Source organism: Myzus persicae, unplaced genomic scaffold (assembly GCF_001856785.1).
Source record: "Myzus persicae strain clone G006 unplaced genomic scaffold, MPER_G0061.0, whole genome shotgun sequence".
NCBI classification, from domain to species: Eukaryota; Metazoa; Arthropoda; class Insecta; order Hemiptera; family Aphididae; genus Myzus; species Myzus persicae.
In genome coordinates, this window is record NW_019102056.1 from 46792 (window position 1) to 67888 (window position 21097).

At 32.5% G+C, this 21097-nt stretch overlaps 2 protein-coding genes across 2 annotated transcripts; both read left to right on the forward strand.

Moving 5' to 3' along the window:
• The first annotated feature begins 747 nt into the window (after window positions 1-747).
• Window positions 748-5170, forward strand: LOC111031118 (probable basic-leucine zipper transcription factor R). Its single transcript, XM_022310920.1, has 3 exons — window positions 748-880; window positions 1459-1652; window positions 3711-5170. Exons 1-3 carry the CDS (start codon window positions 842-844, stop codon window positions 4837-4839), a joined length of 1362 nt encoding a protein of 453 aa, XP_022166612.1. The 5' UTR covers window positions 748-841; the 3' UTR covers window positions 4840-5170.
• An 11723-nt stretch (window positions 5171-16893) lies between these two features.
• LOC111031113 (hornerin-like) lies at window positions 16894-20826 on the forward strand. The gene is made up of 3 exons (XM_022310912.1): window positions 16894-17022; window positions 18798-19975; window positions 20035-20826. Exons 1-3 carry the CDS (start codon window positions 17014-17016, stop codon window positions 20768-20770), a joined length of 1923 nt encoding a protein of 640 aa, XP_022166604.1. The 5' UTR covers window positions 16894-17013; the 3' UTR covers window positions 20771-20826.
• Window positions 20827-21097: the final 271 nt, after the last annotated feature.

Here is a 21097-nt window from a genome sequence, read left to right on the forward strand (position 1 = left end):
TGGTAATAAAAGAGAAAAAAAATGTTTTAATAAGTGGATATTACGATACGATTTCTATAATTGTAGATCGACGCTTGAGGCTATTAATCCTAAACGTTAAATTTTGTAAACAAACGATTTTATAATATTACACAAGATTAAGTAAAATGTACATATTATGCCTTGCCTAGGATTTCTAACATCGTTGAACAGTTTAATATTATTGTTACCAGATATTCAGATGGTATAGGTATCGAAAATTGAGAATCATGCGCACTATTTACGAAACGTACAAAGTAAAAGTAATTGATTTCAATGGTACGACAAAACATTGTGTCTTAAATTTTAATTAAAAAACTGACTCGTGTTATGTACTACAATAATAATTTACTGCAATGCACCTGCCTATAACCTATCCACCACGTTAAATACTATATCTATACATCAAATACAACACTCAAAACGGACGTGGAACATATACCGCGGAATATCGGCGATTACCAGTTTTTCTTCATAATAATAATCGCCGCGGGATTAAGATATATGATTTCGGAGTCTAGTGGGCAACAATAATAATTGAGTGTCGTTAACCTCTGGGCTGGACGTGGCTGATGAATATATCTAGTTATTGCATAATGCCCACACGTTTCTGTAGTTTCAAGTTTCCTACTTCTTTCGGCCGGCCAAAGTAATGCATCGCGACCATAGGCCTAAAAATTCATCGAAGGAAGTGGTTCCACCCTACCCATTCCAGGTACTCGGATGTAAAATGAACTTGTAACATAACCTTGGCCGTGAGTTTACATAAATAGGCTCGACGAGAAGAAAGTAAAAGCAATAATCTTTCTCTCGCAGTTCCAAAATGGTTCGAAAATATCACACAAAAACTATGGAGCTTCTGGTGAGTAATATTTTTTTAACTTTAGTAATTTTATGTTTATTAATATTGTGTTTATGAGTAAAATGCGTTTTTGATTTTCGTTTGGACATTTTACCAGCTACTTTTTTTCGTAAAAGTTACTACTAAGTAATAATAATTTTTTGTTCTAAACAATAATTAAAAGTATCGTCATTTTTTTACGAAGGTTTTCGTCGTTTAATATTATAATATTCCTGATTTGTATTACATACATGATATATTATCATATTGATGAAGTCATATACAATATGGTGTTGAATTATTATTTTTATTTGTGTATAATTTTTTTTAATTACATCTATTTATAAATATTATAATTTATATTTATATCATAATCAACACTTCAACACATTTTATTGGAATTATTTTAACTTTCATTATAATAATTATACCACTTTAAACAAGATAATCATCTAATATCCGATTTATTAACTTTTAAAACTAAGTCATAAGGGGGTGTAACTTATAAATAATAATAGTTGGCTCATAATCGTACTATATGTATTTTGTACATCAAGTATATTGTATAACATTAGTATTAGAGTTTAATTTACTTTCAGAAATATACCTTGATCGGTTTGATCGTGACGTGTTTGTCAGTGGCAGCTGATCCATTAAAACAAAAACCACAGACATTGAATTCTTCACCTGCAAAAAAATCCCAACAACAAGTAGCTAATGAGTTAAAGCCAGATTTTGTACCAATATACATGTATGCCAGAGAAAATTCATTGGATGGTGATTATAACTTCAAGTGAGATTTAAAAATTAATTGTATGATTTTATTTAATCACCACATAGACCATAGTCAATAAATTAAAAAGATGCAATTTTTCTTGGCCCTGTACCAGTTTGATTCCATACATTTGGTTAACTGCTTGTTGCACATTATAAAAAAAGAAGTATTTATATGGATAGTGGATAATAGATATGACTTAAATGTAGTGTTATATAGTGATTTTTTTTAATTCATATATTTTATTTTTTATAATGTATTTTAAAATATTATAAATATGTGAACAAAAACATAAAATACCTAAGCCATATAAGAGTGGTATTATTTAACAGTTAACATCGTTTATTAATAAATTCCCTATAAAAATCATAACCTATTTTAAGATCGTATAAAAAAATATTCAATCCTTGCAGTACCTAGTAGATATGAAGGACCTATGTACATAGATCTTGAAATTTTTAAAATCCTTTTGTATCAATTGAAAATTACTACGGCGTGGGAAGTTGACCGTACCTAATAGAGTGTTTTACAATTTAGAGGTTACGGTTGGTTAGATGAAATAAACATTAAAACATGAGTATTGAGGAATCGCATTGCTAGATACGAATGAGGAATCATTTTTCTATCGTGGGATTTTATGATTAAGATTTAGGATAAATCAAATTAGCAAATATTAGTTATTTATGAATTAAGTATAAAATAGTTTTCATAATATTATCATAACAGGAAAAATAATAACTTCATAACAATTGTAGAACATATTTTACATAATAAAAATGTAATAACCTTGAAAATCCGTTGTAACTTATAACAATACTATATATATACATTGCCGCAGAATATATTTTCAACACAGTTTTGATGTTCATTTGTGTAAGTTCAAACTTTTCAAGTTTGAATTGACTTATCTCTGTCAAGCAGTAATGTTAATTATTTTCCATGTAATAGGCAGGGATATCTAACTATTATTTGAGCTGTAATATATAAATGTCTGATAATAAATAGGATTTAGACCTAAAATCAGTTATCAGTTAAGTAAATTGTACATAGATAAATAAATAAGAGCTAATAGACTGAGGAGCATATTTAAAAAGTCTTAACCATTCTTAATTTTGCTTATTTGATTGATGTGAGTTATACTTGACGACCGATGCATATAATTCTAAATCATAAGGTTAGCGCGTCAAAAGTAGGCAATGGAAAAAAGTTGTCTAATAAATAATAAACTGGTATAAATTATTGATCGTCTATAAGTTATAACATATCAATTCCAAGTATGATATATTTTTGCCCCCACGTAATATACAGACAAGTATTAAAATATACCTGTATTATTATATACTTGAACTGTCTTATTATTATTTCTCTCAAAATATGTAGACAACTAGTATATTTGTAACTTTCGTACTCAAAAATCATATAAAATTTAAACTTTTGTGTGCCAATAAGCTTTTTTAAAATTTTAAGCCAAGATCTTAATTTTGACCCACTAAACTTATATTTTGAACCACCGTATTTTTGTAAGTGCTTATAATAATAATAATAATATTATATTAGGTAGGAACTGAGTCTAAATTTTATTTTATGTTCCGTAAAATTAATGTTAGTGAGTAAAATTTAAACATTTAAAAGATATTGATTGCATGGAGCTCATAATATAATGATTATTATGTACTTATACTACTCTGCCACTTTCTCAGACATGTCCTATAAACTTGGTTGTTTACAATAAAATAAAATGGCCAAGAAAAGTAATGAGACATATTTTTATTGAGTGCCTATATAGGTACTGCAGTTATATTTAATTCACATTATATGGTGGCAGGATTCAGGAGTTATCCTATATATTCCACTAAATGTATTTATTTTTATCTGCTACCCCGCGAGAATATCTATATCATTACATATGCCACCTACTTGTTGATTATTTTATTCTCGCATGAATGTCGCCGTAAGATATAGTAGTTGCATATTATTTGTTCAGTTTCTAATCCTGTTCATTTCATTCGTGTTGGTTTATGCCTATACACGCCCACAATATATATATATATATGATGTACATTTTATATGCTGCAGATATGAAACCGGAAATGGCATTTTCGCGGAAGAACGCGGCGTTATGTTGAACAAGGGAACTGAAGACGAAGCGAACTCGGTGGTCGGCTCGTACAAGTACATCTCTCCGGAAGGATTACCGATAGAGGTGACGTACACCGCAGGAGTAGAAGGGTTCCGAGCATACGGAGCTCATTTGCCCGTTGGTCCACCAGCGGCGTCCAACTTGCCCAAAAATTTGGCGTACAAAAACGTCGCCCAGACGACCGCCTTCGCCCGGCCCCAGTTTAGGTCGACCAACTCCGATTCGTCGGACGATGACGGTCAAGCGCGGTCGGAGCAACAGCTTCAAACAGTTTCGGAGCTGCCACAAGTGCGATCATCGGAGCAGCCACAAGTGCGGTCATCGGAGCAGCCACAAGTGCCATCGGCGACCGAACAGGTCAGCGCTGGTCAAGCGGCCAACGACTTGGCGGAACAGTCGCAGAATGTGTTGTTCGTGGGCCAAGGGCCAACTGAAAAGCCACTGGAGATGATCGTACAAGCATCGGTCGCGGCGGCCGACCAATCGCAAGGCCCGTCGGCCGGTAATCCCCAAGACTATTACCAACAGTTCCAAGGCCAACCCGTTCCGGAACTGCAATCGGCCTACCCGTCTTCGGGACCTACACCACAACAGCAGCAGCAACAGCAGCAACAGCAGCAACAGCAACAACAGCAGCAACAGCAACAACAGCAGCAACAGCAACAACAGCAACAACAGCAGTCCACCATGCAGAGGTTCGAACCTCCCAGATCGTCTGCGCCATCCGTCGTGCCCGTCCTGCAGACGATGCCCCAGGCTGTCCAGACTCAGCCAAAGGTCGTGCCAGTATTGCAAAGGCTGGTGCCCGGGGGATATCAACAGCAACAGCAGCAACAGCAGCTGCAGCCTCAGTTCAACGCGAGGCCGGTCCAGCAACCACCTTTTAACCAACAACAACTGCCTTTCAACCAGCAGCGACCGATTTTCAACCAGCAGCAACGGCCCGGAACTGTACGTCAGTTCAGCATTGAGCCGCAGCAAATGTGGTACGTTCCGAACAACCAACAAGGACGGTACTTCCAGTTGCCCCCTATGCAACGAACACTGGGACCGCCCAAGTACTAGGCTTCGTCGTCGTCTGCAAGTTTACCAACAACTGTTCGAACCTTCGTCTTATTCCGCGATCTTTTTTTTCTGATTTTTTTATATTATATGTAATTTATTATATTTTAATAATTAGTACCCACCTAAAATATATACATATGATACTATATTATAATATAATATACGTAAATGTACTGTCGATTAGCTGTGTAGTATTGTGTATTTGTGTATACGTCTTTATAATAATATGATGGTTTGTACGACGATTGTCGTCTAGCGTATTCGTGTGAAAATATTTAACATAAATCAATAAATTCGATCACTGCGAGCGTGATCAATGGGTACTTGAATATTCGCATCTAATTCTTTTCTATAAAATATTATACACTCACCTGCTACGCAACGTTGTTGATGACGAGCACATAATAACTGCGGAGATGCGAGTGCGAAAAAAAATGGTCACACTATTAATGGAGTGGGCATGATGCCTTTCTAGGATGATGTAGGTACCTAGTGCCTATTAGGCGTGCCCGTTAATTGTATAACAATAATGTTTTATTATTGTATCCGTTTTGATAATTATTTAATAGCGTGAGTTTTATAATATTAAACAGTGGGTGGACTGTACCTAAATCGGGCAGTATAAAATACAAATAGAACCTTTCTTTCTACCCCGATTAACACGAAAATTAACGTTTAGGGAAATATTTTTTTTTTTTGTACACAATTTGAAATTATTACAAAACCAAATTTTTGAAAATCGGTATCTAGTGTACATTATATTTTCTACTGTTATCACTAATTATTTAGTAAGTTTTATTTTTTGACCAAGGGTGCCTTCTAAAAATTTGGTCTGCCTCTCTTCATCTAAACTTTAACCACGTCTTGTAAGTCATAAAAAATCAATCACAGTTTCATTATTTGTAAGCTTATCCCCGTTATTTGCCATATAATAATGAATTTATTTAAATTCTGATTTTTAAATTTTCAAGCAGTTATACTTAAGGTCATATTTATTTCGAAATTAGTATGTATTTATAATTTTACACCATTTAAGGAGATTCCTGTGGTGATACAAAATTACAAACTTCGTTTTTTTCGAATGATAAACAACCTTTTTTTCATTGAATATTGTCAAGTCAAGTCAAGTCAAGTGTTATGTCAGCGCACTGTTTGTTCATTCTCTTATTTGGCCCTCACGCAACATACACAAAACACATTCACGTATAATCGGTTTTGGAATTCTTGTGCAATCTTAGAGTAAAAACTCCTATAACAAAAATTATAGTAGATTATATTTTGGAGGGTTTGACAAATCAGTTTTAAATGATATTATTATTAGACTTCATATTCGATTATAAAAATAAAAATAAAGGTTGACAATGTTGTAAATTTAAATGGGTATTAAATCGTTTTAAGACTATTTAGACAAATCGATGTAATGGATATTATATACTAAGGATAATAGTCCTTAAAAATTGTTCTACAAAAATAAATGTAATATTGGATCAAGTATTTTTTTATGCACAACTTATCTGAAATTTTAACAAATTGTAAAATGTTGATAGATTAATATTGGGGTTGCAAAACTATAAATTATTAATATTATTATTATTTTTTTTTGCTTATAAATGCTTTAAATGGTTGCTATTGGTTACAATTTGTATCATTATTTGTTTTGCATCATGATACGTTTGCCATTGCGCTATGCGAGTCAGTATTATAACCTGCAAAGAGCACCAATAGATGTTTCACATCCAAAAAAAAAAATTGACTAACAATGTATAGAAAAAAGGTGATTATCATCTAAAAAAAAAAAGAAGTTTCCATTTAAACATGAGCACATGATATGAGTATAAAATTATTTGAAATTATAGTCCTGGAATAATTGATAGTTGAGCTATAACTATAGTATTAAGTATTAACTACCAGTCAATAATAATAATAATAAAAAAAAAAAAATATTGTCCTGTAGTCCGTACACTAAAAATTCCATAAATAGAATTTTAATAAATTAATTATAAAAGGAATATAGGGGTTAGCATACTTGGAGAACCATATCGAATATATACACTTTCAGAAAAATTTTCTACTTAGTTTTATGAAATCAAAAAAGTAAAAAACGATTGCAAAAAAAAAAAAATGTAATTTGTAACGACTTTACAGAATATTAAATAAAAAAGAATTTCAATAACGATAGTAATTTTCGTAATATTCAGAATTTCAATTCAACAGAATCATCCAGTAGGTATATATGCGTATATATGGAATGAAATGACGCACAAGGTCAGGGGGGCCAGGGTAATAGCGAAATTTCTGACGTCTTTGAACGGCGGTTTAAAAAAAATCTTTTTAACGACCATATCGAATCGGACCATCAGAACATTAGTGCGTAGTACAACTCATATGATTAAGGTTCGCGCCTTGAGATAGTTTGAATTTTGCACAATTTAAAACGCTAATAGAGTATTTTAATCAAATCTTACTACATTACATAATATTCTAGTATATATAAAAAATTAATGTTTATTTATTCGTCCTCTACAGACTCAAAAACTGTGCGTCTATACTGAACCGTTTTCAATTAAAGTTATAGGTACCGATAGATTTCTTAAAAGTTAAAACTCTGAGTAACTTTATTTTTCAACCCGGTTAACTATAAAAGCCACTATAGCCATACACTATACCTAACACATGCATTTTGTTTCAGCTCACGAAAATCAAATATTGTTTTGTTTTTTACGCATGGGATTTCCATGAGTTTCGGATAATAAAACAGCTATGATGATTGGATATAATTTTCTGTATTTATTGTATTATATAATAACATTATAAGCCTATATGTCAAAATTTGTGCGACGACTTCATTTTATACTATGTATTCAATATCGATATTTTGATATAAAGGCTAATACATGAATGTAAAATTGAGTTACAATGAGTTACAACTGAGTTACAGGTTTATATGCCAAAAAAAAGAATTAGACGAAAGATAATATTGAGAATATTTCAACTGAAGCAAAACGGAAATGATCGATTTCAATTTTGTAGGATTATATTGTATTTATAAATGGCGTATATGTAAATCCATAGTTTTTGACCAGAAGGCACCAATAAATTGTCTACACACATTATTTGGGGTTTCAAATGGGTTGTAAGAGTATCAGAGTTGAAGTCGCGGGTAAGAGCTATTAATCTATCATTTACAAAAGGCAAAGTTTATGGCTGAGGTTTATAGAATCAAAAAGCACTCGATTGATTTTAACGATTCAAGGAAGGTTTGGACAATAGGTCGAACCAAGGGGTGGCTTCTCCGCTATTAATAAATAATAATATTAAAATCATAACCACGTGTTCGTTTACTTTTGCTTGCAATTGGTTCACGCGAGAAAAAAAAGTTACTCATTGCACTATCCCCCACTGGTGAATTGCCCAACTCGGGGATTCAGTTATCTCCACGGCAACGCGTACAGCTAGTATTATATAAAAAATAAATAAATAAACCACAAGTGCATCGTCTACAACGACTTTGACTTTTACCATAAGAAATCATATTGTCCCGGGCGTAACTAAAACTAAACAACTTTTGACTTAGGTACCTATACACTGGCCACCACACTATTAATATAATATTATGTTATGTTGGGGCGTAAGTACTCCATAATATAATAATATAGAGTATACGTCATACTCGGTCCCGTGCCGTACTGTCCGCACGATTTTTTACTTTTATTTTTTCAATTGATGTGTATTGTGCTTAGTATAATTAATTACAGAGTACTATCAGGTGCTCTAAATATTATGTATAGCTATATAACGAAACCCAATTTCCTATGCACTCGGTATCGAGACGACTTATTTATAATATTATTACGTCATGCGCGTACGGGGCTCGTGCATTCGACACCTTCAGAATAATGATAATAATAATTAAAAAAAAAAAAACCAGTTCTCTTGATACAACATATAGTTGATATACGCGTATTATTATTACTACAATTATTGCTATTATTAAACACTAAGTGTGAGCACTTACACGTACCGATCGGCGTTTTAATTTTATTTTTTTTATCACGTATTACAAGAGCACATGCTATCGATGTCACGCAACCTTTATACCACGTTGCTCGCGCTCGTACTCGTCCCGATTGTGTCGAGTGGCGGCTGTTCGGCGCAGGTATATTCGCTAATTTTACCGGGGCCGAACCGCGTCGAGCGTGCGAGATGATCGACAAGGTGTTTCACAAGACGAAGAGCACAATATATCTGCTGCAGCAGGTCCGTTCTACTCCTCCGCCATAAATATATTAATATGCAGAGAAATAATAATAATCGCATCGTAATGGTACGAGATTTCTTTCTTTCTGTTATCCGCCCCCCCCCTCGATCGCAACGACGATGAGCTGCAGCGAGCCTGCGAGATATCTGTGTCGTTATTATTATTGTTATTATTATTATTAATATGACGTTCGAAATCCAACCGATGGTGATATTGGTTGATGTGTGTGTTTTTTCGCAGCATAATATACAATACGTCATATTAGGACAGGCGTAAATAGGGAATCGAACCAATGTGAGCCCTGTCACTTTGTTAGGACTGACCATTGGCACATTTACGGCTGAGGGAGAGGGGTGATCTTGGTGATATATATCACTCCCAATAGCCTTTTTTTGCTTTTTTATTTTTCTTCAAATGACCAATTTGTTGATATATTTTTCAATATTAACTACCTCTTCACTTGTACCCATTACTAACTAACTATACTGTACTTATACCTATAATATACCTATAACTTTATTTGTTAACAGCACTTGTACACTGTACAGCATCAGGAAAGTCGAGTAATTAATTAGAAAATAATACACCGGTGGATAGCGTGGTGTGGGGGGGGGGGGGGGGTGATAAAGCTCTTCCTAAGCACGCCAAGCACGGGCCACTTTGCGACGATGATCAGGTATACTTAATATTATAATGTGATGCTACCGTCCATACAATCAAAACACCGAGATATCGCAGACCAACGACGGTCGGCGATTATCCGGCCTCGGCGATAGTCGTGTACCTGCTATCAACACGCAGCGGGGGAGAGAGGAGCGACAAAGGGGGGAGGGGAGGGACACGTCAAAGTCTTTAATATTATAGTGTTTATAATGGCGTAGGTAATGATACATATCGCGTGCTTGTACGTGACGATCACTCGATCACTGCGCACCGCAGGAAGCTCGTTTGGTATATCCACCGACCGACTGCTGAGTGAAATAAATAACATCTATAGCAATTAATAAATGGACTTCTGATGTCGTTATTATTATTTAGACACCTTCGACCGTCATGTTAATTATAGACAGACGGATTGTACTTCTTATGCACGTGTTTTATTTATACCTTACTCGTCATATTATTCATCGAGTCAAAACTACTTATTCGCTAAGATGGCCAATTTTGCTCACGGTCTTTTTAAATTTTTATTTTGATGTACCTTCGGTGTACCAGATACCAACTGAGTTATTCGCATAAAAACAAACTCACAAGCACACATTTAAATAAAACTCACACATAACGTCGATTTTGAAAGTGGTCGTTGATCGCAATCGAGAGATGGTTCGTTAAATAAATATGACGCGTTACGTCGTCGTGCCAATAAAATAAAAACTGTCGATTTAATGAACTGAAAGTTGGTTAATGTTTAATTAAATGTTGTATAATATATACAAATATTTTCTAATATTACTTTATATTACTTATGGTTTTGACTTATGAACCATTTGTGAATATTATGATCATTTATCACGGACACACAATATAATAACGTTTAACGATTAAATACTTAATTTAATTGTGGAGCTATAATAGTTTAAACTAGCAGCTAATAAAAAAAATAGATTAAATATAATTAAATTTTTATCTGCTGGTATTATTTTTGTACTAAAGTTATAACTTATAAAACAATGTATTACCTATACATATAATTTTTATTGTAATTTTGGTTTTCCAAATATAGTTTTCATGAAACTAATTAGTATCTCATCCATTGCTGTAAGCCTGTAAATGTGATTTACGTTAAGGTGAACTAGTTAATAACTTGCAATATGCATTTAATATACTCGTAGGTATATTTCATTAGATTGATAATAAATTAAAATACCTATAAGTTTAATGAATTGTACATTATTACATAATAATATTTTGTATCCATTTAAATTTTAAATATTTTAAAGACAAGAAACTAACAAGCATCCAACTGTTAAAAAAATAATTGAAACCTTAGGTGTTTGATCGAATTTAAAATTTGTATTAATGATGAGTAAAATAATTATTACCTATAAAATAAATATATTTTTTTAATTGTACACTTCATAAAGTTATATTAGTATAACATTGAATTTATTTATAAAGGATCTTATGTAGATACATTTAATTTATAAAGTTTTAGTTTTGAACTTTGATAGTTTAAAATTATTAAGGTTTCAAAATAAGAGATTTTAAGCTGTCGCAATTCTATAATATTATAAAATGCTTATGATTTTGGTCAACTTGAAGTCACGATTATAAGATTCTTATAATTTGTATTCCCATTAAGTGATTGTTATTAATCATATAGTTAATAAAGAAGAATATTAGTATGTATTAAATTTTAATATTTCATAATCAGTATGGACTTAAGTTTAATTTCCTTTCAAACTAAAAATGATAGTATTGAATTGATTCATGAAAATAGCGAAGAAGTTATATCAAGAAATTGATTTAAAAATTGTTGTCAAGGATTATTAACGTGTTTCATCATTCGTTTGTTTGTTTGATTGATTATGTTTTAAATTATAATGCTAACATATGACGTTAACACCAACTATTATGAATGGATTGTTATTTTAACGTATTATCGTAAAAATATGAATTATTTGTTAACTCATACTTAACATTTTATTGTTATTATATTACATTCTGCTGGGAGAATAGTACTTGATGATGACAATGAATTATCATAAAAATGTGTTTAGTTGAAATTGACAGTGCAAGTCAACTGCATTAGTTGTCGATGAATATTCATAAAAACTTTTTCATTCAAGCAATATATACTTTGTATAAAGACTTTTTATAGAGTGTACACATTAAGAGTCGTATTGTCGTTTACCCGGCTTTTCCAATGATATCAGAGTTCCATAATGTTTTAACAGATTATTTTATTCATTTAAAATTTTAAATGTATTGTGAAACATGGTTTTAAACAATAGCTGATTCAGTATGCTTGCAATAGTTACATCATAATTATACGCAAATATCCCGATGCCGAATGAGTAATCTACAAACAGTACTCGTATTATATTGTATTGAAGTCTATGTCGGTGACGGGAAATGATAACCATTTCACTGTACTAAAAATGTAACTCTGCAGTGAACATATGTCACGTGTTTCGTATATATAAGTATTATTAGGCGTTAACTTATATTTATAGGTAATAGACGAATAGTTAATCAAGTTTTATATTTGAATAAAAGTAATTCAAAATAATATTGTTAATTGTTTATACTATTATGTGATACTATCACACAATTCATCTTTAATATTTAAATAATTCAACATTATTTGACATTTATAAATACTTATATGTTTCGAAAGGGATGTGAAGTATTAACATTTAAATCATAGGAGATTTAGTAGTGTATGGATCCAAAAATGTTTTATATTAAGACGTATCATATAGGTATTAAGTGAACATCAACCAAACAAGTGTTTGAAAGGTACCACAATTAAGATAGTATTTACTTGTTTATTTTTAATGTAGCTTTATAGACTTTAGCTTATAACTACCTACAGCAATTGAAAGCTTCAGACTGGCAGACTATAATATAATGTTTAATCGTATTTATAAAGCAATACAAACTGTAATATTCGTGTGCATTGTATATCTATAATTTTTTCATTATATATTTACTTTTCTTTAGTAATTTGATCGAATAAAAATCAATATATATTTACATAGCTTTCACGTTTGGTTTGGAATATTTAATATGAAAACACGATCTTACACAGTAGATAACAATCCTCAATTTGGTAACATTTTTCAAGGCCCATGTAAGTTTTAGGTAAATAATACTTAATAGCATAGTATAAATTGTGTTATAATATGACCTCTTGCACTTTCGACGTTTGTGTGGAATAAATTATAGAGTGGATTGTTATGAATTTATCATCGATGTATTGTTTTATAATCATGTATCAATACCTACTGCTATTCATAAAAATACATCATTTCAATGTTTTCATGTATTTATTATTTTAAAGTTCATACTCAAACTCCTCATCGCAATAATGTATTGAAGCAATTAGAAACACGAAGTAATACGAAATTTTTTAATCTATAAAACAAGAATTAAGTTATTTAAAAAAATATATGACAAAAGGTTGGTTATAATATTGTGCTCAAGCATATAAATATATGTAATATGTATAATGCATATGGATGTAAAATTATACCAATTTATAAAATACGAAACGGTTGTAGCTGATTTGTTGTGCAAAGTGTGTTGAGTTGTACCTATTTGCAGTTAAAATGAGTTTAGTTTGTAAAAGCATAAAACGTAAAAATTAAAACCTTCGGTGTACTATAGAGAACGGTAATGATCGAGGAGGATATATCAAAAATAATCCCATAAGTGTTTATTAATGATTAATTTTTTTTATGTCACGACTTTTCACGGTAAAATATCCATATCGAGTTGAGTAGTTGACATGAAAAAATACATTTCTGCACTGAAACTTTTAACCTTAATCCTACCATCGTATAATATTGTTGTAAATAATATTTCTAAGATTGATATATTATATATAATATATATATTTATTGATATATTTATTTTATTGATTAATTGACCACGCGATTTCGAAGGTAACTTTCGAACTGATTTATGTTTAATTTTTCTATGCTTCAACAATAATCGCGAGAAGTCCTTTTATCTCGAAAGATTTTAGAACTCCTGCCACCATTTCGGTGCGTTTCCAACATCAGAATTTCACTTAATTTTAAACAGTAATTAAAACTATCTTTATGTATCTAACAGGTAATATTACGTCATCGTCAATTCGCAATATAATTTGAATACGTTCCATACCTGTAATATTTGTTCAATGCTATCCTTAAGCTTTTTATATTAGTGATGATAATCATCGACGTAATTGCCATTGATCACGTTATTGTGCCGGAAGAATGAGTAATATTCTTGATTGATAATGATGCGCATGGAACTGAAATATGCGTACTTATGTAAAGTTGTAGGTCATAGACAAATTAAAAAAAAATGTTTGTATTAATAAGTAATTTATTTTAAATCTTTTAAGTAACCTGAAATCTTATAATAAAAACCCATCAAGCCACTTGTTTTTGTAATATCTGTATAAAGATTAAATATTATCAAATTAATAAATATTTATCAAATTTAAAAATATTTGTATATTAAGATGTACGTATAGTCCGTGCTCACTAATAAATACAAGCGAAATAATTATTGCGTGGATTTGGGACTGTGCTATTTTTCATCTTATCCCTTTATGGTTATCAGTTTTCGTGTTTAGCAGAGCCTATAATAGTGAGTTATATGGGTACTTATATAGTTATACATTATTTCATATAATTTAAAGAAATGTAGGTATGCGTAATCTTACAATAATGTTTATTTTTATTACATTTTTCAGTGAACATTTTTAGGTCAGAGAAATGTTTCAAAAGTTGCATTAGAATTCACAAATAAAAAACACAATGAAGTTGTGATATTTTGTAGGTGTAATTTTCTCAATGTAGTAACTCTAAAAGTACCTTATAAAAGCTGTCAATAGCTATCTAAAATTATACTCCACTAAGGATCGTTTTTTTAGTGCAGTGCATTTTCATTTCAATTTTTAAAAGTACCAGTACCTATACTATACAGATAAAATATATTCTACCCTTCGTCGATATATGGGCGAAGCGAGATTAGGGCCGAGATTGAAGGCCACGGCTATATAATATTCATACTGATTTTTTAAATAGAAGAATATAGTATCCGTGATTTAACATTAAATTGTTAATGTGAAAATACATGTTTTTTGGTAATTTGAAAAAAATGACCGCATTATTTAAGTATTATTTCGATGTGAAACATGAATTATTGTCTGTGTTGTTCGGCTTAACGATTACAGTGTCTGTTAAAATAATTTGTTTTTGCCCGGTCGACAATAATAATAAAATTAATCTATGACCTATGTAATTTCCTTTTATTTACGATCTTAATTGAAAGACGTTAGTACCATTATACATGTGTAGTAGAAATCATTAGGATAATCACCAACTGCTAATATGACATGTCTACAGCTATTACACCTAAGTTGCTTCGAAGAGGTTATTATAAGTTACTATAATATGTGTGTGAGCATTGAACAGTGCTCGTGTTTATATCATTCATATCATTTTTGTACATAGTACCTATGGCATAATATATTATATACATTGTATCAATTTATATTTTCCAAAAAACACAAACGTCCAAATTTCATATATCATAGTATTTCCACGAAAATGTGTTTTTTTATCAGGTTAATGGGTGGAAATGAATCGTTTTAATGTATGCAAGATCCAAACAGATTTGTGTTTATAGTATGCACATACGATTGATTAGCCTAAGAATTTCGACCAGGACAATGCCTATTTAACCGGAAACTATCGTTTCTATGGCAATATTATAATATTATGATATTATTTTATTAAATAATCGTTTCCATGTTACCGATTATCATACATTGACATCTCTGATTTAATAACTTACTAATGTAACCGGTTTTTAAAATGCGTTAATACGAAATCAGATCCATTCGCATGGAAATAAGTTTTTCGAAAAGCCATCGTCAGTGTGCAACTATTGCATTTTTATTTCAACCATCCTTATTGTGTAACATTATACTCATATATTTTATATTACACTAGTACTATGACATAGCCACATAGGTACTCCAAAAAAGAACAATGGTTACAAAAACTTTTGCAAAAAACAAAACATCAACATTTCGATTTCTCATCAAATTAATAAATGAGCGTTTGGTTATGTTTGTTAACGAGAAAAAAGAGAAATATTATTATAATATTATGTTGCCACTCATTAAAAGTTTAAAAATAGAGAGAATAAGAAATAAATTAATTTAAATATCACTATATTATGGTTTGTTTACCTCACGAAAAGTCGATAAATACGCTGCAGTCTGCATATTATACTTGAAATACATATTTTCCAATCGTTATGGCGTGGTTAATCTGGCTACGATCTACGAATTGAAATAAAAATACAAACAAACATCATTTTTGCGCGTTCCGGTCGACATGGGCCGTGGGCGAGATAATAATATTATGTGGGCTGCCAAGTCGTTATTAAGACCGTTATTTTTGATAACATATTTTGGCGACTTGAGCCACGTTCCGAAACACCAAGCCGTGAAAATATCCGACTGAATACGTTTATCGATCACCCAGGCGTTATCGGAATGCGTCGACGATCATATCATTATGATTATCCACGGCCGAGGCAATCCTCTAACACGCGCGTGGTGTATATAGTACGCACTAGGTATATAGTGTACGTGTAAATCATAAAAAAACGGCCTGGTGTCATCATCGTGAGCAGCATCGAACTGGGTCATATATGAGCTGTCGTCGTCAGACATCATATACCCATTGATCAATCGGATGATCAAGGCAGAATATTATTATGCGATATTGGTACGCACATATGTAATATTATTATATTATCGTCCTACACCTGTCACACACACACACACACACACACACACACACACACACGCGCGCGCGCGGCCGTTCTAATTAGTCTTTGGCCGACGTCGTCGTGTCGGCGGCACGTCATAAAAAATAATCATAATAATAATCGTAATAAAAAAAATTACATTACTCTCTTCACAAGTCAAAATCGGATTGGCCACAGGGCGTCACCGGGGTAGGGGCAGCGCCACTGCCGCCGCCGCCGCCGAACATCACCTCCTTCGCGCTAGCGAACCGTATACCATAGCTGCTATTCGGCAATCGTCCCGACTCATCGTCATATATATAGACGTCGGGTACCGATCCATCGTCAGTTCAGTTATCGTCGTCTATTGGATTTCAGAGACTTGCGACTTCGAGTACAACACACCATACAAGCAATTTCGCACCGACAACATGAAGATGGTAAGCAATATTATTATATTCAATGTATTACAATAACACACGTGGGTACGTATGCATAGTACCGCCGGAACACCTACACGGCAGCTACTCCTTAGCGTACGGGCACATTACATATTTTCAAACATAATTTTATATTATAATCTTAACTGCAGTGTTGTGCTCGGTTCTCGTAAACAGGAAGTAAAAACGCGAAATATATTCCGTCGTTCGTTTGCAGCCATTTCATACAATAATACGTACACCGTACTTCTCGCTGAACATTATTGTGCTTATAGTGTAGTAGTGTACCTAGGTATACTTATGCTCATAATGTTTCACATTACGGTAAAGTTTTCTGCTTGAAACAAACAGTTATACATTAAAAGAATTGGTTTTGAGTTATTATTATAAAAACCGGACATTTTAAAGTCTTAACACTTAGTTTCTATAGTATAGTCTTGTAGCCTGTGTATAACTCGTTGAAAGATAACCATTAAACGTATTTTACATAGGTACTTTCAGCCACATACTTTAAAGAATTTTTTTTAAAATTAATTCGTTTACTCTCTTCAATTTTTATAAAAATAATTACGATTAAGATAACTTTACTTGAAAGTTTTTATGGCCCATAGTAGAACAAAAATTAAATACATAATTAAATGTTTTTAGAATTATGCTATTCCGAAATGAACATACAAATAAATTGTGGTATTTTTTTCTGTGGTGAAATTTGAATTCATCCAGTAGAGTAGGATTTATAAAATTCAATGGATTTTAAACGCATACAATTGTTTATATTTTGCTTATTGTTTATTTCAATAATATCGCTGTTGGGTTAAATATTTAAATTAAGGTAGGTATTCAAATCGCATGCAAAAACAATTTATTCAAAATATAAATTTTAAAAAACATACACACTAAGATGATTATACTATCCTAAACCCTCTATTTAATAATTACTATTAATATTTTAATACTATAAATAAACTGACTATATTAGCATAAGACAAAAAAATGTTTTATTGGTATTTTTTTTTTATATGTGCATATTTTATTTTACTTAAAATATTATTTAATAGGTACCTATAGAAATTTCACATTTTTATTAATTTTTTGTAGCTACACATTGTTATAATCATAATATATATAATGTAAAGTTATAATTAAGAAGGTAGGTAGCCAAGAAGGATATTAAATTTATGTATACAACAAACACTTTAATTTGTTTTTTTTTATTTAAACATTTTAAACCGTATACTGGAATTCATTGATTACTATTTTTAATGACCTTTTCTAGACTAGACTATTATTCATTAATACCGGCTAATAAAATTTTTCAGATAGATCAAGTTCAGAAATTAAATTGTTTAAAAAATAAAGTAATTAGTAATGTGTAAACATTATTTTAAGAATTGTCTAATTGCATAAAAATGGAATTTTAATTCATAAATAGTTTGATTATTAAAATAATATTGCAAGCATACAAAATGAGTAATTTTTTTAAATACCAACTAACTTTGTTCGTAACTTTTTGACTGTCAGAAATAAATTTAAAAATAAATTAAAAAAGTTATAGTATATCAATATTTTTAACTGGAAACATTTTTATTGATAACGATGTAAGATTTCTCTATGTTTTTTAGTAGTCTATGGTAAATATTAATTTTGATAAGTGTATCAGACAGTAGGATTTTTAAAATTAATTTATACTTAAAGTATAATTATGTATACAATATGTGTTATTTTTGTTATTATACTAAAATATATTTTAATGTGTATCAAAAATTGTTTTCCAGTTTTTATTTATTGCATTTGTCGCTTTTGCGGCGGCTCATCCACAAGGCTATGAGTCTGAAGCATCTTCTGGTTATGGATCTCCGGGCACACCTTCTTCTCCTTCACCTTATCAAGGAAATTTTGGTAGTTACCAAAAATCCCCTGAAGTTTCAGCATACTCATCTGGATCTCCAACTGGATATCAAGGTAGCGGAGCTGCTGGATATCAATCTACTTCTGGATCGTATCAACAATCAACCTCAGCCCCCGCATACAAAACGAATGCATTCTCTGGTTACCAATCTGGCGCAGGATCTGGTGCACAGTCTGGCTACCAGTCTGGCTACCAGTCTGGTGCCTCTTCTTATCAGTCCACTCCAGCAAGTTTACAATACTCAAAAGCTGGACAGTCAGGTTATCAGTCTGGCGCTGGATCTTACCAATCTGCTCCAGCTGTATCATCATACTCGCAAAACCCACAGTCTGGTTACCAATCTGGTGCTGGTTCATACCAATCGGCTCCAGCATCACCAGCATTCTCTCAAGGTGCACAGTCTGGTTACCCATCTAGTTCTGGGTCTTACCAATCTTCCGCTCTGAACTCACAGCTATACTCTCAAGCTGGACAATCTAATTACCAGTCTGGTGCTGCATCTTACCAATCTGGTACTGCTGCTTCTTCTTATCAATCTACACCAGCTGCACAGACATATTCACAAAGTGCAAAATCCAGTTATCAACCTTCATCCGCATCGTACGGTTCAAAATCCACTGCTGCACCATCATACCAATCATCTGGATCGCAATCACAATACCAGTCATCTGCACCATCATCACAATACCAATCACAAGCCTCTCAATCATCATATGGCCAACGTTCCCGCCCGAAACCTGTATCGTCTACATTATACCAAAAATCTGGATCTGAATACGAAAGTGTTAAAGGATCAAGTGCGCCCGTCGATGCTTACAAGCCAGGTAATAATGGATACAACGCTTTTGCACCAGGCAATATCGCCGGACCACCTGAGGTTAAAGGACCAAGTGCACCCGTTAGTGCACCAGTCGATCCTTACAAGCCAGGTAATAATGGATACAACGCTTTTGCACCAGGCAACATCGCTGGATCACCTGAAGTTATCCCTATTCTGTCTCAGTCTAACCAACCAAATCTTGGTGATGGTTCTTACTCATACAGGTAATATTTTAAAGATAATAATCAATAATAACCATTTAATAACATAAATATTTTTCTAGTTACGAAACCGGCAATGGTATTTCTGTATCTGAGTATGGTCAACTTAAGCCAGGTGGCCCAGAAGGTATTCAATCTGTCTATGGATCTTTCAGTTATCCCGGAGAAGATGGACAACTCATTACAGTGACTTACACAGCTGATGAAAATGGATTTGTTCCCAAAGGCTCTCATTTACCTACACCACCACCAATACCAGCTGAAATTCTTCAATCGTTAGAACAGAATGCCGCCGAGGAAGCTGCACAACAAGCATACCAACAACAACAGTCTACTTATGGACAAAATGGTGCTTCGTCTTCATATGGAAAAGAATCAGGTGCCTATGGCCAGACATCTGCTCCTGGATCTTATGGCCAGACATCTGCTCCTGGATCTTATGGCCAGACATCTGCCCCTGGATCTTATGGACAAACATCCGCTTCTGGATCTTACGGACAGACTTCTGCTCCTGGATCTTACGGACAAACATCCGCTCCTGGATCTTATGGACAAACATCCGCTTCTGGATCTTACGGACAGACTTCTGCCCCCAGCTCTTACGGACAATCATCCACTTCAGCACCAAAACAACCAAGCTATCAAAAACCACAGGGCCCATCTGGATATGGTGCGGAAGCAAGTGAACAATCTTACGGACAATCTTCCTCCGCCAGTCAATTGTATAAGTCACCACAAGGTTACCAAAGCCAAAGTGCATCAGCTTACAAAAAGCCTCCCAGTGCATCGGCTTATTAAATTCAGTTATGATTCCATTAATTTAAATTCAAATAATTTATAGTATTTTCATACAATTTTTATTTTTTTAATTAAATAAAAATTTATTTTTGTATAAAAAACGCCTTGTACTTATGACACACAATATACACATTACACATCCACCTTTCTTTTTACATACATCATGTGTGTCTCCAAATCAACTAATCGGTATGAACAATACTGCTCAACAGCTCATATTGATCTAATAGTTGTAGCTTCACTTATGTAATCTTGTATAAATTAACTCGAGTGTCAAATCGTTCATGGTCGTGGACACACCTATAAGAAGTAAAACAAGTGTCATCT